General features: G+C 52.2%; 5 protein-coding genes across 5 annotated transcripts; 2 read left to right on the forward strand and 3 right to left on the reverse strand.

Moving 5' to 3' along the window:
- Positions 1-1861: 1861 nt before the first annotated feature.
- MPIG6B (megakaryocyte and platelet inhibitory receptor G6b) lies at positions 1862-3536 on the reverse strand. Its single transcript, XM_068961075.1, has 6 exons — positions 3455-3536; positions 2931-3266; positions 2670-2760; positions 2273-2313; positions 2063-2161; positions 1862-1935 (listed from the first exon to the last, which is right to left on the reverse strand). Exons 1-6 carry the CDS (start codon positions 3534-3536, stop codon positions 1862-1864), a joined length of 723 nt encoding a protein of 240 aa, XP_068817176.1.
- Positions 3537-4858: 1322 nt separating this feature from the next.
- Positions 4859-7010, forward strand: LY6G6C (lymphocyte antigen 6 family member G6C). Its single transcript, XM_068961156.1, has 3 exons — positions 4859-4910; positions 6223-6333; positions 6796-7010. Exons 1-3 carry the CDS (start codon positions 4859-4861, stop codon positions 7008-7010), a joined length of 378 nt encoding a protein of 125 aa, XP_068817257.1.
- Positions 7011-8278: 1268 nt separating this feature from the next.
- On the reverse strand, positions 8279-10044 carry LY6G6D (lymphocyte antigen 6 family member G6D). Its single transcript, XM_068961040.1, has 3 exons — positions 9990-10044; positions 9749-9895; positions 8279-8502 (listed from the first exon to the last, which is right to left on the reverse strand). Exons 1-3 carry the CDS (start codon positions 10042-10044, stop codon positions 8279-8281), a joined length of 426 nt encoding a protein of 141 aa, XP_068817141.1.
- A 1985-nt stretch (positions 10045-12029) lies between these two features.
- On the forward strand, positions 12030-13354 carry LOC138097837 (lymphocyte antigen 6G6e-like). Its single transcript, XM_068994030.1, has 3 exons — positions 12030-12081; positions 12789-12914; positions 13056-13354. The coding sequence occupies exons 1-3, from the start codon at positions 12030-12032 to the stop codon at positions 13352-13354; spliced, it is 477 nt and encodes a 158-aa protein (XP_068850131.1).
- Positions 13355-14944: 1590 nt separating this feature from the next.
- LY6G6F (lymphocyte antigen 6 family member G6F) lies at positions 14945-17936 on the reverse strand. The gene is given in 9 exon segments (XM_068994167.1): positions 14945-14972; positions 15174-15240; positions 15383-15538; positions 16451-16568; positions 16570-16715; positions 16800-16884; positions 16886-17130; positions 17635-17700; positions 17921-17936. Coding segments are annotated over 9 exon segments (927 nt in total).
- Between the last annotated feature and the right edge of the window lie 1613 nt (positions 17937-19549).

A 19549-nucleotide genomic window follows, 5' to 3' on the forward strand; every position in this document is an offset into this window, starting at 1 on the left:
GTCGTCTCCTCAAGAACTAATAAAATAGAACTGACCTTTTAGACTGGACTGCGACTGGTGTCTTACTGGAGCAGAAGAACAAGGGCAGGGCTGAAACCCCAGGCTGGGATTAGTGCTGGGGAGGAGATCTCCTTCATTCATCAAACCCTCACTCTGCACACACCGACTCATTGTCCAGCCCTGTTGTGGGGGCTTGGGTACAAGATGGAGAGGAAAGAATTTCTCTTGTGGGGAGCAAGTACAGGGCAGAGAAGAGAAAATATGAGTGAGTCACTCACTGAATTTATCTAAATGTCAGATGATTCAGAGACTTGGAGATCAACAGCCCATCGCTGAGCTGATAGGAGGAAATGACATTTCCAGGGACATTCATTTTCACTCATTTACCGAGGTTTAGCAATGAGAGAAAAAGGGTCAGTCTCCTGATATCAGGGAACTCACAGTACATGAAAATTTCTTATAAATTGAAATACAGGTTATAATGGAACAATTCACAGGAGGCTGTTGCCAAGAGAGAAATAAGGGGCCCCAGAGAGCATCAAAGTATATGCAGGAGTGGGCCAAGAGACTGAGTCCTGAGGATAAATAAGAATTAGCCAGGCGCATGGTGAGAAGGAGACAAAGGGTAACCCAGGAAGAAGGAACTGCATTGGGCACGGGCATATTTGTGGGCTGGGGAAAATTTCTCAAAGGCTGTCATGTTCTAGGCATCAAATGACAGAGATAAGCCTGGAGAATAAGTAAAGTACTGTAGCACCTTGAAACCAAGGCTAAGGGCCAGAACTGAAATACTGCTGAAATGTAGGTGGTCAGGAGGTTAGCATTCAGGAAGACTCTGGTTTCAGCGAGAAGAGCAAGGGCAGGAAAATGAGATGAGACTATGGGAAATCCAGGGAGGAACTGAAGAGAGTACACTCAGGTGGCCGTGCTGGACATGAAAAGGGTGTGGATTTGACAACGACATTAAAATAGAAAGACAGGACTTGGTTTATCATATGGGAGTGAGAGGAAGGAGGTTACATGACTCCCAGTTTCTGGCTTGGGCAACAGGGTTGATCAAGAGAAGATGCATAGGAGGGAGGATTAAATAAGTGGCTTGGGAGATGACAGTGCATTGGCTTTTGGACCCGCTGTGTGCAAAATGCCTAGGGTCAGCCAGGCAGGGATGTCTGAGGGACAGTTTGGAAATCTCCTATCAGAGATGGGAACAGGAAGGAATTCTGGGTGTTGTTTGCAGAGTTAAAGTAAAGGCTGAGGACTCGCTGTGGATGACAGCATCCTAGAAGAGGGAGAAAAGCAGATATTAAAAAGACAAACCTGGAATTGTGGGGAATACTGTGGGAATAGGGAGGAAGAAAACAGAATCCAGGAGAAAGACACCAACATTAAAGAAAAACAGAGCTTAAATAAGAGCAATCAAAGGTCAAGCCAGATGAATGCCAACAAAACATCCAGTGGGTGTGGCTATTAATACATCACTGGCCATCTCATGGAGGCCAGGTGAGTAGTAGGAGTGAAGGAAAAAATGGAAGAGACAGGTGTAGGCCCTTGGTTCAAAGAGCTTGACTGTGAAGAGAAGTGAAGAGACAGGAAAATGATCTAGGAGTTGCTGGTGTCTTAAGGTGGGGAAACGGGTGTGAGAGACAGGGGTAAGGAAGGACCAAGATCAGCAACAGAGATAGCCTGGAACCTAGGTCGCTCAACTCCTAGTCTAGTGCTCATTTCTATCCCATGGTGCCTTCCTTTGCCAGGTGAAGGGCCAAGAAGGGGAAGGGTGTAATGGAGATCTGGGAGCCCTCAGCTTGTGAGGTTTGCTGTAAAGGCTTCCCTTCAAACTACAACAGCATAGATGGTGGAGGCATCAGCATGGACCACTGGGGACAGTTGGCTGGACCTTCTGAGGGCCATATGATCCAGGTCTGCGTAGAGCAGGCTCTGAAAGGTGGGGAGGAAGGCAGCAGGGTCTCAGAAGTCTGACTCCCTTGGGTATCAGGCCTCTGTCTTTCTCCGTCCGCTAGACTCAAGGATCCTGGCCAGCCCCCATCCTGTCCCAAGCCCTTACCGGCTCCTGATCCAGGTCCCCTGGCATCTTGGGCTCTTCCTCCTCTTCTGGCCTCTGGGGCTCTGCTTTCACGAGTGGAACTATGTGGGGGGGACAGAGCTGAAGGATTGAGAGAAGGTGACCAACTTGTCTGCTCCCAGCAAGGGCTCAGACTCAAGCACTGGGTGGGGAATGTGCGGAGAAGGAAAATTGCGGGGGAGTTAGTCTCACCAAATCTGGGGGTTGGTCGAGGCGGATGAGGGGTCGAGCGCCTGTAAGGGATGGGTAAGAGTCTGAGAAGCACTAACCTTGCTTTGCTTCGTTCTGGCCCACCCCCGTCCCCCACGTGCCAACAACGACCCAGCCAGTTTCAGGCTCTGACCAGGAAAACAACGTAGGTTCCACCCCCACAGACACATCAACCCACGGGTGGAGGCTGCTCCGCCTCCAGCTTCGCCTCCTTAGCTAGGGCTCCACCCACCAGCCCTTGGCCTCGCCCCCCAGTTCTAACCTCTCCCATTCATCTCCAAACCACACCTGATCTAGCTTTGGTCTTTGAAAGTTCTGGGCCTGCCCCTCCCTCCTCGGGTCAAGGCCCTTTCAATCAGGCTCCGCCCCTTGTGCTCACCTGCGCCGCCAGCAGGCCCAGCCCAATACTCCGAAGCCCAGCACCAGCCCAGCGCCCAGCAGCGGGATCAGAATGTGGGAATACGACGACCCTGGGGGATGGTTGGAAGCGGGGTGGGAGTGGTTGATGCCGAGGTCAGGGTGCGGGGACAGAGCGCTAGCCACACCGCCGCCCCTCTCAGGAACCCCCAGCCGAGGCTTCTCTCCCTGCCGGGGGCGTGTGTCAGAGTTAGGTCCCCTGCGCATGAAGGCATAGACCTACCCAGAGCTTTGCAGTAGGCCCGGTCTCCCAGTACATGAAGCTCCGTACGGCTCTCCTCCTCTTGGCGACCCTTGCAGATAAAGGTGCCAGAGTCCCCCGCGCTCAAGAGCAGCTCCAGTCGCCGGATACCAAGGTCCAGGGCATTTATGCGGCCAGCAAAGGGCTGGGCGGGAGACACGGTGGGGGTCCCACTCGGTGAGGCCCACAGGATCGGGCGGCGTCCTTTGGACAGGCCTTTGCAGGCCGGGAATCTAGGTGCCCAGACCCAGCGGGTGGGTTGCGAGACCCCTATGCAGGAGAGATTCACGCGGTCTCCGGGGTGGCCGTTCAGTGAAGCTATGGGAGGCCAGAGGCGATGGTTAAGGCAAGACCATAGGGCAACACGACCCTCCCACTTAGTCTAATGGCTCTCCCGTGCTGTCTTGCCATCCTGGATCTTCCCGTATACATCTCACCCTCCTGTCGCCCCTTCCTCCCGGCTCAGTCTTTCCTCCCGCCATTGCAACTTTACTGGGATGGCTTACCTCCTGGGTCCCCCTGGGCCCTCGACAGCAGCAGCAGCGACAGCAGCAGCAGCGGCAGCGGCAGCTGCAGAACCACGGTCATGGCTGGGATGTGGTGGGAAGAGGAGGGCAGTGAATCAGCGGAGGAGACCGGAGGGAAATCAAAGGGGGGTGGAGGAGGAGACCGCGGGTCTGGGGGCACTGATAAGCGGCAGGGGAGGGGCCACCAGCTGCCCAGATCCCTCTGGGAATCCTCAGAGGCAAGTTCACAGCCCTTAACCAGTGCTCACTTAAAATTCATGCTGGGGTCCTTTACACAAGCACTTGCGCAGTCGTCAACTCTTGCAGCGTAGCAGTTGCAGGGAGCACCAGGATTTCTGGATTCTGGCTGCCTGAATTCAAATCTTGATTTCACTATCTACTAGCTGTGAGATGTGCACAAGTCACTTCTGTGAGCCTGTTTGCTCATCTGTAAAATGGGCATAAAGGCACCTACCTCACAGAGTATTTGGAGAACTAAATCAAATAATACATAGAAAACACCTAGAACAATGGCTGAGTCATAGGAGCACTATGTGCTTGCCATTGTGACTATTCCTATTACTATTTTAGCTGCTGCCTCACCTCTCTGTGCCCATTCTGTCCCTCCTGGCCCAAGGAGCCGCACCCAGCTGAGCAGGTTTTGGCTCTAGCAGATGCACAGCCCCACACCCTCGGCCTTCACTGCACCAGAGGAACCAAGGCCAGGCCAAACCCAAGTGGAGCCAGGGCAAGGTCCTGAGAAGCTTCAGGGGTTCTGAGGCAGCCCCTCCTTAACAGGCAGCTCCAGCCCTTGCCTCTGCTGCTATGACGTCACGCAAACTCATGGTGACATCACAAACTCTACTCCTTCATCCCATGGCTGAGCAGGGCTTGGGAAAACAAAGTGGGAGCTGAAGTGAGATGAATTTGATGCTTAATTCCTGCCTACATGCCCCTACCAGTGCCCCCCAGGGACCAAAATTTGGTAGTCAGCTGGGGCTGCACCCCATTGTCCATTTCCCAGGAACCAGAAGATGCTCCTACCACCCCAGCCACTATAACATCACAGGGGCCTTTAGTGATACTTCTCCAGAGGATTAGGCAGACAGAGATGTTACTCCTGGGGGCCAAGAGGGTGTGTCTTAGACAGAAACCAAGAAGCAAAATGGAGTTAGTCACTGCTGCACCTGCCCTCCCCATACCTGTCTCTTCCCATCCCCATCCCACTCCTCCACTGGGTCCTGCTTAGCCCTTCCCTAAATGGGGAAGGAGGGGCCACCAGAGGCCAGGGAGGGAGGGACTGTTGTGATTATAAACTCCAAAAAGGCCACTGAAGTCCCAGAGCGAAAGCCAGATCCCTGAAGTCCTGCTCTGTCGGCTGCTGCCGTTCTCAGGACCCCCACCATGAGGGTCCTTCTCCTGCTCTCCTTGTCTGCTCTGCTCTGCTGGGTCTCAGGTGAGCCCCTGGGGCCCCTCAGGATGTGGTTCACCTGGTCAGGATTTTTAAACCCTGCCCCAGCCACTGTCCTTTGTACCCATGGATCCCAAGCGCCCTCAGACCCAACTGGCTCGGCTCTCCTGTGCCCCTGTGACAGGGTCCTTGCTCTGTTCTCCCCCATCTCCATCCTTCAGCCTCTTCCCCACCTCCAAAACCCACTCTTCTAACTGCCCAGGGTTACAGGTTCCCGGTTCCCCAATTCTCATAAACTCTCATATCCAGCTCCCCTTCCAACCCCATTCCAGGATCCAGTTTACCTGCTTTCTCCTCTCTCCACTCAGCCAGGGTGTCCTCCCAGAAACCTAAGCATCTGGCTGGGGCTTCTTTTGCTACCCATCCTCCCATCTACTCCATCAGGGACTTTGTGCTCTGTCCCTCAAGCAGTGGTCTTTCCTAGGTCCCCTCCCCGCCCGGCTCCCCCTGGGGTGCATACTTCCAGGGACACAAGCTCTGTGGAGGATTCCAGGGAGCCAGGGAGATTGCCCAGCCTTCTAGGGAGAGAATGTCAAGGTTGCTCACCCCCAGGATGAGGTGGGTTTCACTGAGAGGTGATCACCAGGCTCCTCCATCCATGGCCTGAACTCTTCCTTTTCTCAAACCTTGAATCAGATGTGGCAGGAACCTTGGGAGTGCCACCTTCTGCACTCATCCTCTCCATTTTGGTAAAGTGCTCAGATCTATTCTGATGATCTGCCTCTTAGATACTACTCCTTTCTGTCGGAGACCTACCAGGGTGGGAGGATTTATTTGGGGTCTGCTTCCTCTTCCCACACCCTTGGCAGCCCCAGGAGGTAAAGAATGCTTTGTTTAACTGGCCCCCCCAGGTGGCTTTCTTGCCCCCCTTAAGCTCCAAGCCATTCCTGCAAGTGTTGTAACCTCCGCGATTGATTTTTTACTTTGAATATTTCTTCCTATTTCATCTCTTCATCTGTAACCTTCTGAATTCCTTCATCTCCTCCCTAGACATCTACACATTCCTTCCCAGTGGTAGTCTCACATTCCATCCGCCCCCAGCCCCATTGTTGGTAACTGCCCCTCTTGACTCATCTCTAGATGGGTTGGAGTGAAGAAAGATGTTTAGGGTGTGGGCCATTCACAGACCAACTCCACCCTCACCCACTTCTACATTTTTTTTGCGTCCCTTACCTGTTCTGTCTCTAGCAGACCAAACAGGTCAGAACCCCAACTTGACTGACTCCTCTCCAACCCCACCCACCAGCTTGGCTCATCCCTTGGTGAGTCATATATTCTGTCACTTGTGTCTTCCCAGCTGATATTCGATGTCACTCCTGCTACAAGCTCCCAGTGCTGGGCTGTGTGGACCGGAAGTCCTGCCGCCTGGAACCAGGACATCAATGCCTGACAACCCACGCGTACATTGGTACCATCCCCTTCGTCAGTGGGGAGGGGGGGCCAGTGGGGGACTCTATGGCTGGGGCTGAGGTGGAACAGAGAGCTACAGCAATGATAATATTTGGCCAAGGATTACTGTTTCCCAGGCACCATCCTGTATCTTCACATGGGTTGTTTGAATTTATGTTCATGACATCCTATGATGTGGATGCTATTATTATATTGAGGAAACAGCCTCTGAAAGAGACAGGAACTGGTCCAAAGCTTCATGGGCAGCAAGTGATAGGCCCGGGATTGGGGTGAGGGGGCAGGGTAAGAAAGTGCACGAGAAAGGCTAGACTGAGAAGAAATACAGAAGGGCAGGGCCAGGGCAGAGTTGGGAAGGATGGAAGCCCGAATGGGGTGCATGGCGGGGGGTTGGGGGGGGAGATGGACCCAGGCATGCCGAGTGCCTGTCTTTACTAACCTCTTTGCTCCCTCCTAACCCCAGGGAAGATGTGGGTTTTCTCCCGACTCGACTGTGGCACGCCAGGAGAGCCCTGTAAGCCGGCGGTCAACCAAACCAACCAGAAGGGGGGCCTGACCTATAACACCACCTGCTGCAGCCAGGACAACTGCAATAGCCCAGCCCCTCGGCCCACGCCAGCCCTGACCCTTGTCTTCCTCACCTCCTTGGCTGGCCTTGGCCTCTGGCTATTGCACTGAGACTGGCTCCATGGCTGCCCCTCTTTCCGTCTGCCTTCGCCTGAGCCTCTCTTCTTGTGTCTCCCTACCCCCTGCTTTCCTTTGCTCAGAAAAGCATCTCTCCAGATGCTTCACATTGGTTTAACTAGACAGCGGTTTCTCCATCCATCTTTCCACTCACGCCCTCCACTCTGCTTTCCCAGAGAGACCCTTCCCATTTCCCTCGACACCACTCCAGATCCTCCATTGCTTCCAGGGAGAGCTCCCCACTTCGCTTCCTGCGCTTTCCTATGCCCTGTGTGAAGAGCAATTGGAATCTGGGCCTGAAATGGAGTTCTGTCCTGTCCCCAATGAAGGCTGCCAGGAAGCACCCAATAACCTCACTGACACTTCAAATCCTGGCTCCCATACATACCTCATCCCCATGCCCACCCCTCTCCATTCCGAGTAATAAATGTGTAGAGCCGACCTATTGTGTGTTTATTGTCAGAAGATCTCTTGTCAGCAGCCCCCTCCCAGCAAATAACACTCTCAGCCCCCACCCTCACCAAAGGGCCCTTCAGGGAGTTGCTCTGGGAGGCCAGGGTTGGGGCAAAGGGAGAAACTGGTTTTTCAGACCTGTCCTTTCTTCCAGTGTCTGGGGGTGGCCCAGTATTTGGAGAAACAATCTTTATCCTATATTTAGGCCACACCTGTGTTGTACTGCCAAGAAGGAGGTGCAAGCCTGGCTTGCGGGCTCCTCAGAAGGGGTAGGAGAGTTGCACAGGGATGGGACCTGGGCCCCTCCTTCCAGGCCTCAGTCCCTCAGGTTAGAGTCAGAGGCCTCACCTGGCCTAGTAGGTGGGGCACCAAGGCTCTGTCCTGCCACAGTGTTTACATTTCCTTTCTCGATTCCAAATAGTCATATTGGCAGTCGGGTTGCCAGTGGGGGGAAGGGGAATAAGCCCAGACAACCAGACTCACTGATTCCTGGTGGCCAGCCCAGAGCCTGCTCCCCTCAGTGATCCTTGTTGCTAAGAAAGACTCTCCCTGGCAACAGGTAGGAGTCACTTTAGGGCAGATTCTCCATTGTCCTTTGGGGTTTAGTTGGTTAAGAAGTGTACCATTGTAGCTAAGTCCACTGATCCTTGATAACCCCTAAACTAGAGCCTGGATGCCCCTGTATTACCCCTTCAGCCCTCCTATCAACAAAAGATGGAATTTTCCAGTCAGCTCTGGAGTGGTCGGTAGATTTTAATGGCTCACAGATCTCCTTCATTTCCTTGCTGCCTTCTCCTCCCCTGCTCCCATTACCCTCTCCAGAGTCCTGGCAAGAGCCAGGCCAGTGTGGTGACTGCTGCAGCCACGATGCTCATGGGGGCTGCAGTGCTCGCCACAGCACCATTGCACAGGTCACCAACGCAGCAGTCCCTGTGGGTTGTATAAGTCACGTCTCCCACCACTTCTGTCTCCACTTGATTGCAATGATGGGCTGCCACGCAGGCTGGATGGTGATGAATCAAGGTCACTGAGGCTGAAAGAGAAGATGAGACTGGGGTGTTGAACTCCTGGCTTGAGGACTTGCCTTCTGGGGCAGAGCAGATATGATTTCAAGGAGCCCAAAGGGATCCTCCGCCCCCCTCAAAAAACACCTCCCTGAAACCAAGTGATCACAGTTAACATAGTGACATCGTGAAGCCCTAACAGCATCCACTGAAAGGGACCAACATCACTTCTTTCCCAAAACTCAGGACCTCAGTCTAATCACAAGAAAATATCAGGTTAATCCAAATGGCAGGACATTCTTTAAAATAACGCATCAGTATCCAGTATCAGAGATCAAATAAAAGTATCAAGATCAAGAAATACAAAGAAAAGGAAAAAAGTGTCAATATGATAGAATCAAAGGAAGACTCAGCACACTGTCACAGAGAGATGACAACTAAGGTAGGAGAGCAAAAGGCGGTGGATCCTGGATCAGAAAAAAAGACATGAAAGGGACAACAGGCTATATCGAGCAAGATCTGTAGATTAGTCCTACTGAACCAGTGTTATTTTCTGATTTTGCTAATTGTACTGCAGTTATATGGGCTTCCCAATCGGCTCAGTGGTAAAGAATCTGTCTGCCAACTCAAGAGATGCAGAAGACGAAGATTCGATCCGTGGGTCGGGAAGATCTCCTAGAGATGGAAATGGCAACCCACTCCAGTATTCAGGCCTGGAAAAGCCCATGGACAGAGGAGCCTGGTGGGCTGCAGTCCATATGAGCGACTAAGACACTGACTACACGCACACTATGCTTATATAAGACATTAACATTACTGGAAGTTGGGTAAGGATACACAGCCCTAACCTGTACTGTTTTTTAATAAAATTAACTTTTCTGTCAATCTAAAATTATTTTGAAATTAAAGAAATTAGACTATACATACACATATACCTCCCTGGACCTTAGTTGATGCCTGAGAGTAGAAGTTTGGTTGAATATTTTGGTCCCTACCCTCAAGGTAGAGAGCTTTTTCAACCATTTGTGAGTACATGGGCCTATGAGTCTCTTTCTGGAGGGTAGAGAGGAGGGAGGTGAGGCCACGCAGACAGCAGGCTTCCAGGGGCTCAGTGCCAGGAGCCAGAAGGGGCTCCAGGCTGCTTCATTCTGACAGCGGCACCATCTGCCCAGAGCTCAACTGAGCCTGGAAGGTTCTGGAAGCCAGAAGGACTGAAGCAGTAGGAGCTGGAGGCAGGGAGGGGCTGGGAGGAAGGGGGACACACTGAGGACTCACGGTTTCCAGACAGTTTGGTCTGTGCCAGGTCTGGCTGGGGTTTGCGCTCCAGGAAGCCGCAGCGCTCGCCCTCTCCGCAAGTGGTCACCGTTTCTTTGCAGGAGCCGCTGGGGCCTCCACCGCAGTCATAGCACCGCATGCGGTTTCCTGATGGAAGAGAAGAGGTGCTGGACCAGGCGCTCAGGGGTGGCTGGCACAGGGCGACGGGCCTCTGTGACAGGCGCCCTGGGTGCCTCCTTACCCAAGGCAGCCCCCAGCAAGGTGCCGAGCAGGATCCCAGCAAATAGGGGGTTCATTGCGTCTGCCTGTGTCTGTAGCGCCTCTCCCTCCCGCCCACCCCCCTCCCTGGTCTTCCCTCTGCCGGCCTTTTATCCCTGTTGCCTTGGGCTTTATAGGGCAATAAAAAGGGAGGAAAGAGTCTGCCTCCCCTAGAAGGCACCGGGGCCCCAGTGGGGATAGGGAGGGCCCCCTGGGGAAGGACTCCCCAGGAGAGAAAGAGCACTCCGCATCCTCTGATGTCCCCTAACTCTTCCATCTCAGAAACATATCTAAAACGGTGGCCCCAGAACTCCCGGGGTTCTTAAGACCCTTTCAGAGAGTCCTGGACAGTCTTCCTTTTCCAGCTACATATCTGTCAGATTTTCATCATATATTCAATCAAAATCCCAACAGGCTGAATCCAGAAGCAGATGTGAAAACCCATCCATCTTCTATTTCTTCTGTTAAAGTGAAAGTGAAGTCGCTCAGTTGTGTCCGACTCTTTGTGACCCTGTGGACTGCAGCCCACCAGGTTCCTCCTTCCATGGGATTCTCCAGGCAAGAGTACTGGAGTGGGGTGCCATTTCCTTTTCCAGGGGATCTTCCCCACCCAGGGATCGAACTTAGGTCTCCTGCATTGCAGGCAGATGCTTTAACTTCTGAGCCACGAGGGAAGCCCCATATTAAATAGATTCCCCAAAAGGTAAAGAAATGCCACTCTTCTCACTATACTGTTGGGAAAGACATTATTTTTCACAAAAATGTGTTTTGTTAACATGTAACAGTTTCTGACCACTGTGTGGGTCTTCCCTGGTGGCTCAGTGGTAAAGAATCCCCTGCCAAAACAGGAGATGCACATTCCATCCCTGGGTGGGGAAGATCCCCTGGAGGAGGAAATGGCAACCCACTCCAGTATTCTCATCTGGAAAATTCCATGGACAGAGGAGCCTGGCGATTCATGGGGTCACAAAGGGTCGGACATGACTTAGGGACTAAATAATAACAAGTTTATTGCTTTATATATTTTAATGAATCTGTTAAAATGTTCTGCTTTAATTTCTCATATAGCAAATATTGATATAACTTACATAAAAAAATTCTTTGGGGTCTTCAGTAATTTTTGAGTGTAAAGAGGTCCTGAGATTAAAAAATGTTTTTGAAAACTGCTACTCAGTGGATACCTGTGTCTCCTCTGTCTCACTCCCCACCCTGTCTGCCTCTTACTCCTGGTACAGTCTGCCCTGATTCCCCAGGTGCTGACTCTTCTCCCCAGTCTCTTAAGCCCCAGTCTTCCAGACTCTACCCCCGACCCAAATCTTATCCCTGCCTTCCTTCCTAGTCTTTCTGAACCCTACCCCTGTACCAGTGGAAATACATCAGTCCCTCTGGCCTCACCCATGATTAATTATTTCCTCTAATGTAGTAAAGCTGGGAGAGATAATTATGGGGTACAGATGTTGAAGCTTGGGGGATCAAAGGGATGGGCAGCTAGGTGGGGTCCCTAGCTGCGTGTGCAGGTGGGTGGGTGGGTGGGGGCTTGCTGAGTCCACACTCAAACACCACTCGCAAAACAGATCTGAGCCAGGGCTGTTTAGGAGAGTGACCTTGAGAGACTTAAATGCACAGAAGGGGAAGACAGACAAACAAAAACAAGGAGATGAAAGAGCAAAGAGCAGCTTGCGACAAGGAGAGGGAGGGAGAGGAGGAGGAGGAGGGAAAGTGACAGACGCTGACAGACACCATTCAAGAGCGACAGACTAGCCAAGAGTAAGCTGCTAGAATAGAGAAGACCCTCAGGGCAAGAGCAGGCTCCGGTAGGAGGCAGGGAGGGTGTGAGAGCTTCGGGGCCAGGAACTCTCCTGTTTCAGGCTGTTGAGTTTGGTCCCTGTTCCGCCTCACCCTCAGATTCACTCTCTAGGTGTGTTTGTTTCCTGGTCCCTCCCTGTCTCACTCAGATGCTCCAGCTCTAGGATCTCAGGGTGCAGATCACATTCTCCCAGACTCCTGTGTCCCGGGTCCAGACATGGGTACCTCCAGCGTCTTCCTCTGCATCCTGTTCCTTGGTGGGGCGCTGGGTAAGGGTGAGCTGGAGAATCCTTGGGGACAGGGAGCAGGGTAGGGCGGTGGTGGTGGCAGGGGTTTGTGGAGGAGCCTGAGAGCTAGGGGTAGGGGGGTGAGGGAGAGGGTGCTGACCTATGCCGAGGAGAGAGCTGTAGCGGGTTTGGAAAGAAAAGAAGAGCTACTGGGAACCGTCTCAGGCCAGCCTGATGAAGTGGAATAAGAAAGATTTCTTTTCAAAGGCATTTGAGAATAACTGTCTCTTCCTTGTGGCATCTTTGACAAGCCTCTGTCTCCTCTGACCCTTATCTCACCTCTTGCTTCTTTGCTGGGCACCTTGGTCCATGTTAATTCCTATTTTCTCATCCGACTCGGCACCATCTGTTTGACTTCTTCACTGGCACCCCCTCCTGGCTCCAGCCCGGCTTTTTGTGCCATTCTCTGTGTCCACCTCTGGTTCCCCTGGCTTCTGTTCATGTCTGTGTGTTTCTCGCATGCTCCCTGCATCCCTCGTGCCTCTCTGCCTTTTCCTTTTTGTGCATGATCTCCACTCCCTGCTCTGTCTCTTTTTCTACTTCGGTCCGCTTCTCCCTCTGTTTCACCGCTCCCCTTTCCCCACTTCGTGTATCACCTCTGTCTGTGCAGCCCATTCCCGAATCTGGGCTGGGCCTCTCACCTGCCCTGTTTGCTTCTCCTCCCTGACGGATCTCCACGGACTCCACAGGTCTTGCCGCCTCCCTGGCCCAGACACAGCTCCGCTGTTACACCTGCAACTTTGCCAAACCCTGCTACCCTGTTCCCACCAAGTGTCAGGAGGATGAAGTTTGTGGCATCAGTATTGGTACCTCAGGTAGGAGGACTCTGGTCTGATGGATGTTCGCTAGGTCTTCCCCACTGCCATCCAATCCTGCCTTTTGTGGGACCCCATGGCCCTTGCCTCCTTCCTGCCCGGCCTCAGCTCCCCCCTCCCCCAACCACCTCTGTCCCATAGAACAGAGTGAGGTCATCGAGCGGAAGGGCTGCCTCCCAAGGGCCGAGTGCTCCCTGCAGGGCCACACCACCTACTGGTCCCGCTCCTATACTCTTCAACACCACTGCTGCGAGCAGGACCTGTGCAACTCGGCTACCACACCGCATCAGCTCCCCAGCCTCCTCCTCATCACCCTGCTTGTCCTCCTGGCCAGCTTCACCTGGGGAGGCCACCAGCCTCCAGTTCAAGACTTCTCCATTGTCACTGCGGCCCCGGCAACACCGGCACAGAGATCTTTAGAGATTTGCCCAAGAACCTGACCGTGTACAGAGATCTCAGATCGGTGGAGCCAACACCTTCACAGGCCCCTCCCCAAACCTGATTCCTCCAGGCATTGCTCCAGCCCCTTGCTGCCCAGAGGAACGTTCCCAGAGCCCAGCCTCATAAAGAAGATATGCCCTAAATCCTTGGTCTTTTCTAGATGCTTGTTTCTGATGCATTCTGTAATCCCCAGCTCTCTGGCAAGGCAGGTGTTTGAAGGAGCTGTGGGTCCCAGGCAAGGGGATGGAAGGAGCATCAAGTGTGATGAGGAAGAGAGTCCTCCGAGGAAAGATTAATTTGGTAGATCAGGAAGGAAGGCTTGGGGAACTATGAAGAGTAAATGTAATAAAAGTGCTATCTGGAAGTTCAGTAACACTGCTCTATGTGTGTGTCTGTGTGTGTGTACCTGTGCAGGCACGCGTGCTATCTCTAACAGCAAGCTAGAGCTGCTGAGCGGGTTGGGCTGGGGTGCTGGCACCTGAACCACGACTTTCACTTCATCCTCCATCTGCCGTTGGCATCCTCCTTCTTGCCAATAGCTTACTTAAGCGACTGCAGCGTAAAGGTTTTTAGGTGACACCTCCAAGAACGCTTTTCTCCAGTGAAGCCCAAGCTTGAGCAGATCACAAAGGGGCCCTCATGGAGTGGTGAGGGTGTGGCTGGGAGGCCAGCTCCATGCTGCCTGAGACTAGGAGCACCAGCACCCTCTCCCATTCTTCAAGCCCAGACTTGTTCACTCATCACCCAACACGCAGGGCCCAGTTACACACCCCACCAGGGAATTCACCCACCCACTGCTGTGGACACTCCCTCTGCCCAGGGAGATAGCTTGTGTGTGACTCGTGGGGCACCCAGGACATCAGGGTGATAAGCTGTGCCCTGCTCCGGATGCCACAGGATAAGGAGGGGGAGCGCCTACGATAAGGAGGGAACCGAGGGGTGGTGGCTGGGCAAGGGCACCCCCCACCCGTCCTGACTCCGTCCCCTCCCCTTCCATCTGAGGAAGTCTGGCGTCTGATTAGAGGTGCTGGTTCTCTCTCAATTTCTTCTTTGTGAGGATGAGATGGCAGTGAGGATCTGGCTTAATTTAGAGGTGAGTCTTCTTTCCTTTCTTCTGTCCTTCAATCCTCCTTCTTCATACTTCCAATTTTCCTCTCTCTCTCTCTCCATCTCTTCCCTTTTCCTGTGACTTGAGCCTCTTTCCTTCCCTCTTCTTCAGTTTCTACCGTTTGTCCTTTGGTACCCCCATAACTGATTCTTACCACTGCTCAAGTCTCTGGATTCCTGTCTCCTTTCTTCCCATCCTCACCTCTCCCCAGCCCCTGCCAGTTACCCCAGGCTCCCCTGAACTCTATGGTACTACAGGCTCAGGGCCATCCCTCCACTGGCTACAGCGAGACAGGAAACCACACCCTTTCATAGGTGACATCGTGGAATAATGCTTCTTCTTTCCTTCAGCCCCCAGCCCCTTAACACACACACACACACACACACACACACACACACACACACTCATATACACACACTGTCACAGACACACACAGCTTGGCTGGAGACCAACCGGACTGTGAAATAGCACTCCCAGCCCCTCACCCCTTGCCAAGGTTTTCGGGACTCCTTCAGGTGTCAGATAGCCAGGGAGTCAGCAGGTCACACTTCCTAGTTGATGTCCTCGAGATCACCTGGTTTTAGGGGCAGGTTTTGCAAAGCAGAAAGACAGATTAAGGATACTTCCTTCCTCCACCTCCAGCATCCCATCCCCACCCCAACTTCAGTCTCCTCCAGGATTTAAGCCTCTGCCCCCTAGTGGCTCCTCACCTGAGATGGGCCAAATGGATGTTCTCATAGGCCTGGATCTCAGGTTTGAACTGAGGAAATGAGGCATCTGGAGAGAAAAAGCCATATGAAGTGCAGCAGAGAAGTCACCAGGTGACTCAGAGCTCTCTTCCTTACCCCACCTTCTCCCCTAGAGAAGAAGGGTAGAGAGACAAGATATGAGTCCACCCCTCTGGGAAGGAGGGACTCACTTCTGTGATGAGCCCCCTGGGCCTTCTGCCTCCAGAGCATGATGCCAAGGACCACAATAGTGAATCCCTGGCCCACTGTGAGCAACAGCTTCAGGATCCAGGCTACACCCCAGTTTGCAGAAGGGGCATAGAGGGCAGGGGAGGCATCTGTGGAGGCTGCAGTTAAGGGCAGGACAAGAGGGATTAGGAGGGAGGCTGGGAGGAGAGTCTGTCCCTTGTGCCCCAAAGAGAGGCTTTCCCCCCATAGTTTGGTGGGTTTTTCCAAAAGAAGATTTCCTTGCCCCCACTATCCACTACCCCACTTAGCCTCTCACACCCTGACCTCATGAACCAAAATTGATATTGAATGGTGATGCCCCCACAGGCTACACATGGATGGCTAACTTTGGGTTGGACCATCAACCATAACTGTGATTTTTTTCCTCATGCCCTACACAGTAATTCACCCTTTTAAGAAAATAAGAAAGTGCCTTCTGTTTATTCATTCTTCCATTCATCTACTCCACAGGCATTTGCTGAGTGCCCACCACATGCCAGACCCCAGATTAGGTGCTGAGGACGTAGAGGGAAATAAAACCCCATCACTGCTTTTTGCTTACCAAAATAATGGCCATTTGCTCCTCCCTCCTGCCTTGTGAATGGGTTATTCTACATCCAATAACATTCTTTCTCTGTATAATGGACTTCTTATTGTAAAACAATTATATATTTTTTCTCCTTCTGCCTCCACCATCAATGGGCCATTATAATATCAGTGCATATATCCTTTCTTCAACAAACAACTGCCCCAGCAGTAATTCTTACTTTTTCCTTTCTGCTAAGGGATATTCCACAAAAATCATAGATTATTCACCAGAATTCTTCTTCTCCCTGTTGGCTTATGGTCTATCCGATGAGAAAGCTGGCTTAACCAACCCCCTTTTCTGTTATGGATTCAATCGGGAAAAGAAAAAAAGCCCTCCTCCTACAGGCAGTGGAGGAAAATAACAGCCAATAACAGATTCCCTAGCTAGCAGTAGGGGGTGTGTTGGAGGCAAAAATTCCTTCCCTTATTGTCACTCAGCTCACCTGCCAGGCTAAAGCTGATCCCTTTGTCCTGAGGCACAAGGCAGAGGATGATTCCTGGTTTACGCGCCCTGGGCTCAGGAAGCCCCTCCCCAGGACACACTAAGAGCAGGGTAGCCCCCATCACCCCAGAAGGACTGCACATCCCCCTTCACAGGACCCTTCCCCTCCTGCCAGGTCACAGCATCCAGGCTCCTGGCAGGGGTCACAGGACACAGGAGGACAGAGCAGGAAGATCCATCTGCAGCCCTCGCAGAGAACTGGGATCCTGGAGGGAGAGAGGGACTGCTCAGTTCTTTGTCTGGACTTCCCTGGCTCCCAGCGGCCCCTGGTCTGCAGGCTCCCCACTCACCTCTGAGCACGGAGACATCATACACCCTCCAGTTCTGGTACCTGTAGTGCTGACCCAGCACAGCACACCAGTACCGCCCGGCGTCTCCTGCCCTTGGGCCCTTCCAGCCACAAAGAGTAGTTTCCCAGCAGTTTGAGCCTGGATTCCCTTCTGGGCTTCCCAGGGTCTGGGGAGGGCCTGGCCACTTGGACGTGGGCCACTAAAGCAGTGGAGGAGCCTGCTGCCAGGCTGCGGAACCAGGACAGGAATTCGTCCCCATGCAGGGCAGGTGGTGAAGGACATGGCAGCTCCGGTGCCTCCCCCAAGTCCACATAGATGGCCTGGATGCTGTCTGTGGGGAGGGGGCGGTGTGAGACCAGAGACCTCCATCAGGTCAGCGACCCCACCCCTCCACCTCCCATCCCGGGCTTCCTCCCTTCTAGGGCCCCCCAGCACTGGGCCTGACTGTGAGCTTCTTTCTCAAGTGACAGCTACAAAAAAGTGAGACGGAGAGAAGAGGGTAAGGCTTTCCCCACCTCTCCTCCAGCGAATGCGGGGATCTGAGGGCAGGAGGGCGAAGGCTGGAATAGCCGACACGTGCCCGTATCCCTTCCTTTCGCTTTTCCTCTTCTGGATGAGCATTTACTTGTCTGCTCTTATTTTCTAAAGGTGCCTGATCTGGACACTCATTGACTCTGAATCTTTCCTAATATTAGAGGCAGGGGGAGGTCAACTGGAGTAGATCTATCTTCTTGAGCCACACACCTTCCCAGACCCCTAAGGAGAAACAGCAGCAGTCCCTCCCGACCCTGTGGAGAAGTGAGGAATCCCCCTACCCGCTACCCCTGCTCCTTACCTGCTTCAGCCTGGGGAAGCCCACATAGGAACAGAAGGAGGAGGAATAGGACAGCCACGGGGAGAGCTTACCAAGTTCTCTTGCCTGGGACCTGCGATTCCCAGGGAGGAAACAAAGCCCAGATAGAAGCCTATATTCCCTAGGCTGGAGTGACATGGGCCTCTGAGGGGGATGGGAATGCCGGGGAGATAAAGCCCAGCTGAATATCCACTGGGGAAAAAGTAGCAACCACCTTTCCATGCCAAGAAAGGACCAGTTCAGGCCACTCCAAGCATAATCTCCTTACCCTTCAGACTCCACATCGGCTGAAGAACTCAGATCAAAGACTCTCCGTGCTAAGAAGCCTGTGCAGGGACTTGCCTGGTGGTCCAGAGGCTGAGACTCCACACTCCCAATGCAGGGGGCCCAGGGTTCTATCCCTGGTCGAGGAACTAGATCCCACCTGCCGCAACGAAAGATCCTGCATGCCACAACTATTCATTTAAAAAAAGATCCTGCAACTAAGACCCAGTGCAGCCAAATAAATTAATTAATTAAAATAAATTTTAAAAGGACTTCCCTGGTGGTCTAGTGGTTAAGAATCTGCCTGCCAATTCAGGGGACATGGGTTTGACCTCTGGTCTGGTGGCTTAGTTGGTAGCCTGCCTGCAATGTAGGAGACCCAGGTTCAGCCCCTGGGTCAGGAAGATCCCCTGGAGAAGGAAATGGCAACCCACTCCAGTATCCTTGTCAAGAAAATCTTGTGGACGGAGGAGCCTGGCAGGCTACAGTCCATGAGGTTACAAAGAGTTGGACACGACTGAGTAACACTTTCACTTTCTGGGAAGGTCCCACACGCAGTGGGCTAACAGGCCACGGGCACAACTACTGAGCCTGTCTTCTGGAGCACATGCCCCGAAACAAGAGAAGCCTGTGTACTGCAATTAGAGAGTAGCCCCCTTTCACCGCAATTAGAGAAAGCCCTCATGCAGCAACAAAGACCTAGCACAACAAATATAAATAAATAAATAAATATTTAAATGATAAAAACAAAGAAATACTAAAAAATTAAAAAAGAGAGAGAGAGAAGAAGCCTATGCAGAAGAGGTCATGGCTGTCCACCTCCCATCAGTCTGAAAGTACATTCCATGTTCTCTCCTCCAATTCAAGAGACTAGCCATGAGGGAAGAAGCTGAGTCTTCATGTTGGTTTCTAGGGAATCCAGCCCAAGTCAGCATACTCAGTCAGAACTCCCTAAATGACTGAGAATGACTTCCTTTGTGGCTGCCTGGAACATTCCAGACTGCTTCTGAGCCCCTGATGAATATAACAAGTTGTTACTCAAGGAGAAGAATAGCAGGGGCCTAGAGAAATCACTGATCTATCCCTTTGCCCCAGAGAGGATTCTCTTAAGGTAGCTCTTCATATTTCTCTCATAGTGTCTTAATGTGTTATTTATTTTTAAAGGCTATTTTTGAAATTGTTTTTGATGAACTATTTCATACACACCAAATACTACATCTAACATACAACTGTACAATGGCTAAATAAACTGTGGTATATTCACATAACGATAGCAACAAGAATGAACAAGTCACAATGACATGCAACAAAGTTGAATCTCACAAACATGGGTGTAAAGTCCAAAACAAAGGGCATGTGCTGTATGATTCCATGTATATAAAGTTCGTTGTTGTTGCTTAGTCACTAAGTGATATTGGACTCTTTTGTGACCCCATGGGGGAGAAGGCAATGGCACCTCACTCCAGTACTCTTCCCTGGAAAATCCCATGGATGGAGAAGCCTGGTAGGCTGCAGTCCATGGGGTTGCTAAGAGTCGGACACGACTCAGCGACTTCATTTTCACTTTTCACTTTCATGCATTGGAGAAGGAAATGGCAACCCACTCCAGTGTTCTTGCCTGGAGAATTCCAGG

Source organism: Capricornis sumatraensis, chromosome 22, assembly GCF_032405125.1.
Source record: "Capricornis sumatraensis isolate serow.1 chromosome 22, serow.2, whole genome shotgun sequence".
Taxonomy (NCBI): domain Eukaryota; kingdom Metazoa; phylum Chordata; class Mammalia; order Artiodactyla; family Bovidae; genus Capricornis; species Capricornis sumatraensis.

Excerpts from the sequence above, each read along its gene's own strand:
- LY6G6C (XM_068961156.1), top strand. The coding sequence starts at position 4,859 with ATGAGGGTCCTTCTCCTGCTCTCCTTGTCTGCTCTGCTCTGCTGGGTC. Across the intron at positions 4,911-6,222 it reads TCTGCTCTGCTGGGTCTCAG|CTGATATTCGATGTCACTCC; the intron begins GTGAGCCCCTGG and ends GTGTCTTCCCAG. Across the intron at positions 6,334-6,795 it reads GACAACCCACGCGTACATTG|GGAAGATGTGGGTTTTCTCC; the intron begins GTACCATCCCCT and ends TCCTAACCCCAG.
- LY6G6D (XM_068961040.1), bottom strand. The coding sequence starts at position 10,044 with ATGAACCCCCTATTTGCTGGGATCCTGCTCGGCACCTTGCTGGGGGCT. Across the intron at positions 9,896-9,989 it reads CTTGCTGGGGGCTGCCTTGG|GAAACCGCATGCGGTGCTAT; the intron begins GTAAGGAGGCAC and ends CTCTTCCATCAG. Across the intron at positions 8,503-9,748 it reads GACCAAACTGTCTGGAAACC|CCTCAGTGACCTTGATTCAT; the intron begins GTGAGTCCTCAG and ends CTTCTCTTTCAG.
- LOC138097837 (XM_068994030.1), top strand. The coding sequence starts at position 12,030 with ATGGGTACCTCCAGCGTCTTCCTCTGCATCCTGTTCCTTGGTGGGGCG. Across the intron at positions 12,082-12,788 it reads GTTCCTTGGTGGGGCGCTGG|GTCTTGCCGCCTCCCTGGCC; the intron begins GTAAGGGTGAGC and ends CGGACTCCACAG. Across the intron at positions 12,915-13,055 it reads CATCAGTATTGGTACCTCAG|AACAGAGTGAGGTCATCGAG; the intron begins GTAGGAGGACTC and ends TCTGTCCCATAG.
- MPIG6B (XM_068961075.1), bottom strand. The coding sequence starts at position 3,536 with ATGACCGTGGTTCTGCAGCTGCCGCTGCCGCTGCTGCTGCTGTCGCTG. Across the intron at positions 3,267-3,454 it reads GGCCCAGGGGGACCCAGGAG|CTTCACTGAACGGCCACCCC; the intron begins GTAAGCCATCCC and ends GGCCTCCCATAG. Across the intron at positions 2,162-2,272 it reads TCGACCAACCCCCAGATTTG|CTCTGTCCCCCCCACATAGT; the intron begins GTGAGACTAACT and ends TCAATCCTTCAG.